Source organism: Mesoplodon bidens, assembly GCF_964165515.1.
Source record: "Mesoplodon bidens genome assembly, chromosome: 2".
In the NCBI taxonomy this organism is placed as follows: Eukaryota; Metazoa; Chordata; class Mammalia; order Artiodactyla; family Ziphiidae; genus Mesoplodon; species Mesoplodon bidens.
This window is the reverse complement of record NC_138177.1, coordinates 69,345,723-69,356,829: the sequence shown is the minus strand read 5'-3', so window position 1 is coordinate 69,356,829 and position 11,107 is coordinate 69,345,723. Positions and strand designations below refer to the sequence as shown.

Genomic DNA, 11,107 nt, shown 5'->3' with positions numbered 1-11,107 from the left:
GAGATAGAGAGATGGGAGAGAAACAGAAGGAGGAAGAGAGAGAATCAGATGAGTAGAGAGCAGTAGAGGCCCCCATTCCCTCTCCTCTGCCTGGCCTGATCCAATGCCAGGTATCTTCTGATGCTCTCATTCTGGGTCCGATCCTTCTTCTCCTGACTAAGGGCTTAAAGCTTAACCCTGTTTTTGTAGCCAGGGGTAACCCATTTTGCTTCTTGGACTGAACATTTTGAGGTCCAGGTGTCCTATCCCACCCCCTCATTCCCAGGCTGACTCTGGAGCCTTAGAAGCCTCTTCTTCCTACTTTACAGAAATAAAGGCATCCTCCCCCCACCCTCCCCCCAAAAAGCTGAATAGAAGCTATGGGAAGAAGTCAGTTGAGTATGATAGTAAAGGAATAATTAGGGCCGAACTACAGGACTGCTTGAATTTGGGGCCCAGATAAAATTTAAAGTAGGAACCCTGCTCTCTCCCTTCCCAGCCCTCTGCTTTGCTGTGATTACCACCCTCCCACCCCAAACCCCAGGCAACAAGACTGACAGACTCGAGTGCCTACAGGCCGCCTCCTGCCCACTGCAGGGATCTCCAGGTCCTTGCAGTTCCCCTCAGCCTTAGGCAGCTGCAGCCGATGTGCGGGAGGGAGGAATAGCACCTCCTGATCCTCGGGCTTCGTACATTTACTGAGGATTTGGAAGCAAATGCTAGGGAGAGGATAATCATAAATTAATGTCCAAGTGCACAGAAATTCTTCTGGTGCTACCACCTCCTCCACAGGTGGTTATCCCGTTTTGCTAGGCTCTCCGAGTGTTCCCAGGGCCCGCCCCTTCCTCCCCCAGGGCCCATGGAGCACCCACCTGTCATGCTCCCAACTACTACCCCAGAAGGTCAGAATATAATCCTTACCTCCTGCCCCTCTTCCTCAGCATTCTCAGTTGGTTTGACTTTTGTCAGGGCCCCACCTGGGGCCAGCTCGGAAGGAGAGGAAGGAAGGAAGGAAGGTGTGAGGAAGCGGTGAGCAGAGCACAGAATGATCTGGGAGGGAAGGGGACAGACTTCCTGGCAGCCTCAGCCCCGGTTCCCGGTTCCTGCCCAAGTATCCTGTCCCAAGAGTGGCCTCCGCCCAGGCTGCCTGGTGTTCCCTGGGCAGCCTCTGCACTGTTCCAGAGATCAGGAGGACTCTTCAGAGCTATGAGGGCAGGAGACTTCTCTGTAGGCCCTATGGAATTCTAAATCTTGGGTGAGAAAAGCAACATGGAGGGTGAAGGAGCCAAGCTTCTGCCAAGCCCCACCTACCATGGCCAGACTACAACCGGACAGTGGTTGACCAGGGAAGCTTGAGAACCAAGTAAGGGAATTTCCCCCAAACTCCCCTGCCCTTGCCCCTGCTGCCACACCCAGGCCTGGGCAAACGGGATCTCTCCAGGGAGGCAGGACACGAGGCCGCCTTTCCCTGCGCCCTTACGGGGCCTTTCTCCTATCCCTTCTGTCTCCTCTTGCTCACCACTCCCCACATCCCTCCTATCCAGTGGTGTCATTGTCCTGACAACTGAATGGGGGGGGGCACCCAGAACTGAGGTTGCCATGGTAACCACTGAGCTGAGGCTGCAGCCTTCTCATCGTGGACTCTGTGTGCTCCCTGCGCCCCTCCCCCACCAAGGATTCCTCATTTGCAGCCTCAGTCTCTTTCCCTCTCCCAACACCAGTTCTCTTCCTCCATTCTCTAGGCTCCCCTTACCCTTCCTCTTTTCTCTGGATGTGAGCCTGTGATTATCTGCCTTCTTACACGTACTCTCAGCTGGTCAGACACATACACACAGACCACATACACTCAAGCGCTGGCACATACACACCCATTACCAGAACATCCAAACACACCCACAGATACCAGCACTGCCTCCTCCCTGTACCTGTGCCCACACCCAGGGATCAGCATCCATACAGAGGATTCTGGCACATACACATTCCCACCCCCATTTCTCTTAGGGGCCTCCTCGTATCTGTTTCACTCTCACAGAAAGTTCCTACTCACCGCCCCCAGCCTTTGTGGGTGGGTGTCTAATACACATTAATCCCTTCCCGCCCACCTCCCCTGTAAGTCTGTGTTTTCAATTCAGAGTCCTAAATCTTAACTCCTCCCAGGAGAGAGAGAGAGAGAGAGAGAGAGAGAGAGAGAGAGAGAGAGACACACACACACACACACACACACACACACTCTCTCTCTCTCTCTCTCTCTCTCTCTCTCTCTCCCCTCCCACAGGATCTCTGTATTTACAAACTCTTCTTCTATGTGAAAGCAGGGCACTATGCTCCTAAAGTCTGTCCCATTTTCCAGCTAAGGGCTTGGTTGCAGGGTCTCCTCGGCTGGGGCAGCCTTCTTGAGGGCATCTTGCCTCCTTCCCATGCTGCCCTTTTCTCTTCAGCTCTCTTCACGCCCCACCTCCATTATTATCCCCATCTCTGAACCCTGTACCCATCATTCCCCTTGTCTACATCCCCCCCCCCACCTTTTCTGTCCTTGGATTATCGGCGGGGGTGGGGGGGCGCTGAGCTCCAGAGCCTGCTGCTGTGACCTAGATTTCAAGGCGAGACGGTTCCTGGTGCTGACAGTCAGAGAGCATTGTTTCTGGCCCAGCCTGGTAGGGCCACCGCTGGGCCCTCTGTCTGGTTGCACCTGGGTGTGCAAGTGAGCATGTGTATAAGTGCCTGTTCCTTGTGGGGCTCATGCTGGCCCTGCTGCCTGGCTTATTGTGTGTTTGTGTCACAGTGCCTGCCACCAAGGGAGGCTTGTTTGTTCTGGTCCAAGTAGGGGGCTGGGAATGGGGCCTCCTGGGTGCATGCTTCTCTCCCTCAGTTTCCCTGCATGTAGGTGGAAATAAGGAATATGGGGTGTGTCAACTAGTCCCTTTCTGCTATATTCCCAGCCCATTGTTGGGGTAATTGTGGGCAGTCTGTCAAGTACAAGGTCATCTAGCTCCTTGCCCCACCCCTTTGTCTAGCCACAGAGTGTTTATGCCATAATTTACTTTTTAAAATGCTTTATTTTTCCAATTATAAAAGGAATATATAGTCATTGTGGGGGAAAAAAGCCCCTTTTTAAAACTCACCACTAGAGTTTCACATTTTATCAAATCCAGAAAGTTCTTTCTAAGGTCTGACCTTCTTTCTTCCTGTCTTAGCCACAGTTCCTATCTTAGTGGAAGGAGGGCCTTGAGTGTCCTCTCCCTTTTCACCTAAAAATCTTCATAGAAGAGGAATGTGGTGAAGGCCTAGATGAGATCCAGCCTTCCCCAGCCCCTTGTGGGAGGTCACGCTGAAGGTAGTGCCAGCCGGATGTTGATGCAAGCAGAAGTGGCGGCCCCCTTCCTGCCAGACTTTCCCAAAGCTGCATCTGAACCCCTTCTCCCTGCCACCCAGCCAGCCTGGGAACTGGGCAGGGGGCCAGAGCCAGCCGCTTGGTATTCTTGGGCGCGGGGGCTGTAGGCATAGCACAAAGGCTAGGAGAAAGGGCTGTGTAGAGGCCCAGCAGCAATCAAGGGAGAAAATGGGCTCCGCAAAGGTGGGGGTAGCCTACTGCTTCACCCTCCCCACCCCCATCCCGAGACCTAATGACTGAATACAGGGCTGAGCATGGAGGGGCCAGGGGACAATTTGACCAGGCAACTAGGCATCTATCCAAAATGAGTCATTAGTGGGGTGGTGGGGAGTTGAAGTGAGGGACCCCTTTTGCTTCTGGGAAAGAATGGAAGCTAGAACATGAGCTCCAATCAACCTCCCCCAGCCCCTTCTCTTTAGCTTCTCATTGCCACAGCAAGCCTCTCCCTGGTCGTCGTTTTGGTGTGTTTTGTTTTGTTTGACAGGGGGAGGGGTTGCAGGTGGGTGGGGCGCTTCTGGGGGGGACTTGGAGACAGCGGGTGAGAAAGTCGGGAGCAGGTTGCTATGGTAACCGCCTCCTCAGTCGGGGAGCTGTTGCCAGGGTTACTGTTAGAGGGGGGGAAAAGGAAGAAAAAAGATGTTGGGGAGAAGGAGGTGTGACTTTTCACTCTAGACTCCAGCCTGGCCCCTAGCTTCCCAGTTTCTTCCAGTCTACTCCTACCTCCCTTAGGTCTTCCTTTTCTCCCTCCAGTCCTAGCCTCCCCAACCTCTGTGTTCCAGGCACTTGCCTGGTAGGGTAGAGGAGAGGTGGGTAGGGCCAGTGAGTGAACCAAACCGTGAACCTCAAGCTCAGCCTCCTCTCCCTTTGTTCCCCGCAACGCCAGTCATGGCCGAGTACGGGACCCTCCTCCAGGACCTGACCAACAACATCACCCTTGAAGATCTGGAACAGCTCAAGTCAGCCTGCAAGGAGGACATCCCCAGTGAGAAGAGCGAGGAGATCACTACTGGCAGTGCCTGGTTTAGCTTCCTGGAGAGCCACAACAAGCTGGACAAAGGTGGGGGAGGGGGACACAGGCATCCTACCATCAGCCGTTCAGGCTCAGTTCATTCAGCAAATAGAAATGAGCTCAGAGCTCCTATACAAAGTGCACTCCTTTCTGACACGGCAGGATAAGAGGGGTGCTCTAAGAGTAGAGGGGCTCTAGGGCAGTGGTCTTTACATTCTTCACGGTGCCCTACTCAGTAAAAATATTCAGCAAAAAATGTTACTCAGATCCTACTGTGCTATAATCATATATATAATAAAACATTAAAATAGAACTTAAAAGTGATGATAAAACTTAAAACCACAAATTCTAACATTTTCTTATTCACTTTTAGAGACCATTGCTCTGGAAAGGGCTGTGGGGAGGAACTGGTATTTAAGATGGCCCTGAAGGGCAAGTGGGATTTCAAAGGCAGGATCCAAAGGAGGACATGCTAGGCAGAGGAACATAGTATGTTTAGAAGTGGCTGGAAAGGTAAGTTAAGACTGTGTTGTGGAGGGCCTTGAGTGACAGGGCATTTGATAGGTGAGGTGAGTGACCTGAAGGTGCTTCAGAGATACTAATCTGTAGCATGGAATGAAGGGAGGGAGGCTGAAGGAGGACACGCCACACTTCGGACAGGGGTCCCTAGCGGTCCTGTTAGGAACCGGGCCGCACAGCAAGAGGTGAGGAGTGGGCGTGAGTGAGCGAAGCTTCATCTACTGCTCGCTCCCCATTGCTCGAATTACAGCTTGAACCATCCCACGCACCGCCCCCCCCGCCCCCCCCCCCGTCCATTGAAAAATTGTCTTCCACGAAACCGGTCCCTGGTGCTAAAAAGGTTGGGGACCGCTGACTTAGGGGACTGCTGCAGTAGAGGGGAGGAGCCAGGCAAGAAGGCATCTGCAATCTCCTAGAACTGGCCAACCCATGGACATCATCCCTCTGGTCATGTCTGTGCCTTCTCATTCAGAATTACCCTTCTCACTAGGCCCAGAATCTCTCCTGGGTTGTCTACAGATCCCACCCTTCTGGTCCCACATGTGCTGCTGGGAAATTCTGATGCTTGCTTGGAGGAAAAGTGAAAGAGGGACAGGGTGGATGTTGGGTATTTGGAAGCCCGGTTAATTTTTCTATTCTCCCGTCCACTCAACGTGGAACCTGGTATTTAACCTAAATCCCTCATTCTAAATCTGTAATCTAGAAACTTCACTCATCAGTGATCTGCCCTTCCTGGGAATAGTTCTCTGTACTGTTTTTTGGTGCTTTAGCTTTCTTTTCCTGGCTTAGTTGCCCCTCTTCTTCCAGTGTTGCCTCCTCCAGTAACCAATGTGAGCAACTCAGTCTTGGTTTCTGAAGCCTAATCCAGCAGTGTAGGGGAAGCTGACCTCTACAGCCTAGCTCTGACCCTCAGTCTCCTGCCTTCCTCCAGACAACCTCTCTTATATCGAGCACATCTTTGAGATCTCCCGCCGTCCTGACCTACTCACTATGGTGGTTGACTACAGAACCCGTGTTCTGAAGATCTCTGAGGAAGATGAGCTGGACACCAAGCTAACCCGTATCCCCAGTGCCAAGAAGTACAAAGGTAAGAGGCCATGCCTTTAATATGTACCTCTGCCCTTCCCGTGGATTGTCTGTGGAATACTTTAATTCTGGGGGAACAGAGGCTCATGATGAGTTAGCCTGCCTGTGGCCTCCCATGACTTCTGCCCCTGGACACATCCCTTTTTGCCCCCAGACATTATCCGGCAGCCCTCTGAGGAAGAGATCATCAAATTGGCTCCTCCACCGAAGAAAGCCTGAGCAAGGGGGAGGAAGAGGAAGAAGGTTGGACCTTCATCAGACCATTCTCTTCCCCCATCCTCCAGGGGAGGGGGCAAGGGCACCCCCCCCATCTACCCACTTACTAACCTGGTCCTAACCCCCTTACTGTGCGCGTGTGTGTGCGTGTGCGCACGCTCTGGCTGTCTGTCTATATGTCTAGCTCATCTAGTTCCTCCTCCTTGTGAGGGGATGGGGGTCAGGGGCTGGGGGTGGGGGAGCTCAGTTTCCCCACTCTAGGGGGAGCTGGGGGCTATTTCTATGCAAATAGAAATAGGCACATTCCTCCTACTTCCCTTTCCTCCACTCATCCCCCACCTCTCTAAAGTGTGGGAGCAGAAAAGGGCCTGTATTTTCCTACAATGAGGCGGCGAGGTAGGAGTGAGGCATGGGAGAGGTGGGTGAATCTAATGAAAAGCAGTGGGAGGGAAGATGAAGAGGCTACTCAACCCCCACCTGGAAGGGGCAAAGAAAAGCCAGAGTCTGTGTTTGTACCCCAAAGCTGGACTGGCTGAGGAGTTCAGTTTCCAGTAGTTCCTCAGGTTGGAGGGCCTGGGCACCAGCAGGTCCTTTTTTGCTCCCCTCTCATGGGCCTACGGTGGGTATGAGCCAGGGACCTAAAGAGAGAGGATCACTGGATCCTTCCCTGGCCCCAAAGTTCAAACCCCATGGAGAACCCAGCATTAGATACCCCCCACCCACCTCTACTCTGGAGAGACTGTGCTGGGAACATGCCCCATCACTGAGCCTGAGTGGGGACGAAGGCAGAGAGGAGTTCCCTGTTCCACTCCTTTATTCCTACTCAGACTGTTGCACAGGAGTCCCCTGAACCTGGGGAGGTTGGGGAATCGAGATCCTTAGGTTTTAACTCCAATCCTGCTCCCACTTAACAGAGTCCCAACGTGGTTATCGCAGGCAACCTTCCCTCTCTCCATGATCTAGAACCCCCTCTCCCCCAAGCCAGAAAGAAGGGAAGAAGCTAACTACAGTGTTTTCCGTTGCACTGATCCCAATTCAGTCCAGGAGGGGACTCGGTAACCCCTCTCCCTCAATATCCTGGCACCTTGGGCTTGTGAACGCCTCCTAGCCAAATCACTAGAGTACAGTGACCCCAGCCTCCTGCCTGTCCCAAGATAGCCATCCCCACCCTGACCGTGCTAACTGTGTGTACATATATATTCTACATATATGTATATTAAACCCGCACTGCCATGTCTGCCCTTTTTTGTGGTGTCTGGCATTAACTTATTGTCTAGGCCAGGACGGGGGTGGAAGGGGAATGCCACAGTGAAGGGAGTGGCAGAGTCAAATTGCTACATAGTCAAAACAAAAAAAACTTTTTTAAACTAAATTCACATGCAATCTCAAGAGGCTATTTAGAGAAAGTTTAAGCTAGGAGCTTCTAGGATGTGGGAGCAAAACTTTAGTGGAGGGGAGAGCTGGCTACTGGAAGAGGGAAGAAGCCAGACTGGTTGGAGAGCACCCTCTGATCCTAGCCTAGCCCAGCCCAACCTGCCTGTCCCCTCTGGCCACTGCTGCGGACACCTGCCTTAACACATACACCTCGAGTACTCCACAGTTTTGCCTTAAAGGACCTTCCCAAGTTTCCCCAGTCCTGTCTGGCTTCTCCCTCAAGGAGAGAGAGATACTTGTAGAATTGGGAGGGGGGAAGTGAGCAGGAATTATCCTTCCAAGCCAGGATATGTTATGTGAGAACAAGTCTGAGAGAGAAAGGGGGTGGAGGGAGGGAATATATAAAGAGCCTTCCTTTGAAGAGAGAAGAGGATGAGATGGGAGAAGGGAGACAGGGTCATTTTCAGCGGAGTCTAGCAATTTCTCTGTAAGGCAAAATAATCTAAAAAGACTAACCTGCCCTCCCGCCCCCTATACTGCTGTGAGATTGCCCCTATCCTGTGCTCCTCTGTCTGCAGTGTGCACGGCCTTGTTCTAACCCTGGAATAAAGGTGATTGATTGTACTGTACCTAACTGATTCTAAATTTGTGTGAATGACCGGGATTTTTAAGCCTTTGGATGACTGGGGAGGGAGAGCAAAATTTACCCCCAAATCCTTAACTGCAGCCTGGAACAGAGGCCAGGAAAATACCCCTAGCAGGATCTCTACCCTCTCTCATTTTCTACGTATCACTGAACTGTGGGGCCTATTCCACTTATACAGTCTCCCACTGGAGCCCAACCACTGGAAACATGGATATCCCAGACTGGACTTCCTAAAACTGTAATAAGACCAGGGCCAGGCACCTATACTGAAAGGAACAAAAATAGCCCATCATGAATGAATGGCTCACATATCACACACACAGCAGCAGTCAGGGGAAAAAAAAAAAAAAAAAAAGCCTTTACTGAGAGAAAATACACAACAAATTCCAGAGTGCATGGTTTCAGCCCACTCCTTCACCCCACCAGCAATAAGAACACAGACCACTCACAGTCACCACACATTCACTACCTCAGGGAGGAAGTATAGCAGCTAACATCTGGTCTGAGAGCTGCTAGGAAAAGGGGCAGGAGGAAGGAGTATCTGGGAATTCCACCCTTTCACTCCTCCCTTCCTTCCTGGCCTGTTCTAGTAGAATCTGACTGTCCCAGGATGCAGAATTCCTGCTTGGGGGCAAAGAAATAGCAGCAAAAGCAGTTAAGGGCAAGAATTCAACTGGGACTTTCATAATTAGTGACCAGTGATACAATAGGTGTCTGAGCCCCATCCACCTTACTCAATCCTTAGATTAATGACTTGTCCTCCAGTCCCAAGATAGGAAAAGGTGGACAAGGTATAAAGTCAAACCGAGGAGGTCTTTCCCTATACTCTTCCATTAGGAAGGGAGTTGGTGTGGAGTTGGATAGTTTAAAGAATCAAGCAGCTAAAGGTAAGAGTGAGTGTTTCTTCTGTCACACACAGTATTAGGAGAGATGGTCTGCAGTCGCAGAACCCTTCCTGAAGTCACAGTTCAGTCAAGTTTTGAAGATGAGCCAGTCTCTGGTTAGCAGAGCCACCCTGGGAACCTCCACAAGACTTAAGCAGAGGTAGGATATCTGGAGCAAAGAGATGAAGGGGGCTTCCCAACCCTGAAACCATGGTAGGAAAGCAGGAAAGGGCAGAATTCAGGATCCTTCCATTCTTGAGCCTCCTAAAACATAAGGGTTAATCTCCCTAATCTCCAGTAGCCATGCACAGAGGGTAGGTAGGCTGACCCCAGGTGATACCTCCACATCATTACTCTCACTCACTCTCTCCTGTAAGTCCCTTTATTGCAGTCATAGAGAATATATAGGTATTTAAACTTCAACAATAATTTTAACGTGATACATCCAATTTTGACTTGCTTTTTAATATATTTATAGATATAAAATTAGGCCTCTAACAGTGATAGGGACAGGGAGATTGCTGCCACCAAACAACTTTTTTTTTTTTTTAAGTAACAGAAGAGGTAACCACCTTCCTGTTCTTCCACTTCTGTCCCTCCTCCCACCTCCCCACAACCTCCCTCACCAGACCTACTGAGGGGGTGATGGGATGAAGAGAAGAGAGTGAAGGATACATAATCAAGTGCAAAACACTGTGATAAGTACAGAGAATGAATGGGGTGGAAAAGAAAGTGAAGAGTGTGGGATGGTTAGGGGCTCTAAGGACTCCCCAGAAAAACACGATCCTGGGATGGGGTTGGTTGCTCAGGGGGAAGAAGAATGCAACTGTCATAGAATTTTAAAAAATAAAGAAAAGTCAAAAACCTAAACCAAAGAGAGAGTGGCATTTCTACCACCCCCAGTCTGGCCCCTTGGTACTGAACAGCCAGTTATCCCCCCACCCCCCACCCAAGAAACAAGGGAGATCAAAGAAAAGGAAACCCCATTTCCTACCCCAAACCAGTTAACAAAATAGGCTCCCCCCTCCCCCCAAAAAAAGGCTTTGGGGAGAGGCCATTTCTGCCGAGTCCTATGCACCTCTCCATGGAACCCCATTCCAGGGCTCAATTCCCACTTCTAGATACTCTGTAGGTTTGCTCCCCTCTGGCTTGTCCTCCTGGGATGTCTTTTTTTTTTCTTTTTTTTCTTTCTTTCTTTTTTTTTTTTTTTTAAATCTAAAGCAAAAAAGTCCAAAGTGCGTTTCTGCTGAATGTTAGAGCCTGGGACAGGAAAGGGCTGCCCAGGCAGGATCGGGTTGGCAGCCCCAGCCTGCCCCTCCTGGGTACGAGGCCTCAGGATGGCATGCACTGCACCCGGTCAGGGCCCTCCTCCTCGTCCGATGTATCTGAGGAGCTGGGAGACTCATCCGAGTCTGCGTCTGTGGCCCCAACCCCAGGTTCTCGCCAGCGCTGTAGGATGGGAAAGGCTTATTAGTAATTTCCCTGGAACAAGGACAAGCCTGTTAGATCTTAGCTATAATTTACATGCTCTAGGCCAGGGGTCGGCAGAATTTTTCTTAAAGGGCCAGACAGTAAATATTTTAGACTCATGGGCTGTATCTCTGTCACAACTATTCAACTCTGCTGTTATAGCATGAAAGCAGCCAGACAACACATAAATGAATGGGTGTGGCTGTAGTCTAATAAAACTTTATTTACAAAAAGCAGGCACTTGCCCAAACTGCCACAGTTTGCTAACCCCTGCCCTAGGCCTCTTCTGGCACAAGAGAAAAAACAGAAGACACCTGAGACGACTTATTTCTTCTCAACTCCTTCCCCACCCCTCATGCCTCTGCCTTTTTGAAGACAGCCCTGTGCATGCGTGGTGATGGAGAACACAAAGCAGACACCACCTATTTCTGCTAGTGGCTCTTCCAAGGCTACATCAAAGCTCTGATGGGGATGGGGAATAATGGATAGGAAACCCAACTAACTCCACCTGATTCCTCCTAAAGCAGTGAGAA

At 50.9% G+C, this 11,107-nt stretch overlaps 2 protein-coding genes across 5 annotated transcripts in view; one reads left to right on the top strand and one right to left on the bottom strand.

The window, feature by feature from the left end:
* Positions 1–8,203, top strand: part of PEA15 (proliferation and apoptosis adaptor protein 15) — a 10,334-nt gene extending 2,131 nt beyond the window's left edge. Inside the window, exons 2-4 of the mRNA XM_081223795.1 lie at positions 4,254–4,427; positions 5,830–5,985; positions 6,139–8,203. Of these exons, the coding sequence (XP_081079921.1) occupies positions 4,256–4,427; positions 5,830–5,985; positions 6,139–6,203 (393 nt within the window). The 5' untranslated portion in view covers positions 4,254–4,255 and the 3' untranslated portion in view covers positions 6,204–8,203. The remainder of the gene's footprint in view (positions 1–4,253; positions 4,428–5,829; positions 5,986–6,138) is intronic.
* The window catches only part of DCAF8 (DDB1 and CUL4 associated factor 8), a 45,533-nt gene continuing 42,352 nt past the window's right edge, over positions 7,927–11,107 (bottom strand). For all 4 annotated transcript variants that reach the window (XM_081223793.1, XM_081223792.1, XM_081223791.1 and 1 more), the window contains one exon: positions 7,927–10,553. In XM_081223793.1, coding sequence (XP_081079919.1) covers positions 10,437–10,553 — 117 coding nt within the window. In that variant the 3' untranslated portion in view covers positions 7,927–10,436. The remainder of the gene's footprint in view (positions 10,554–11,107) is intronic.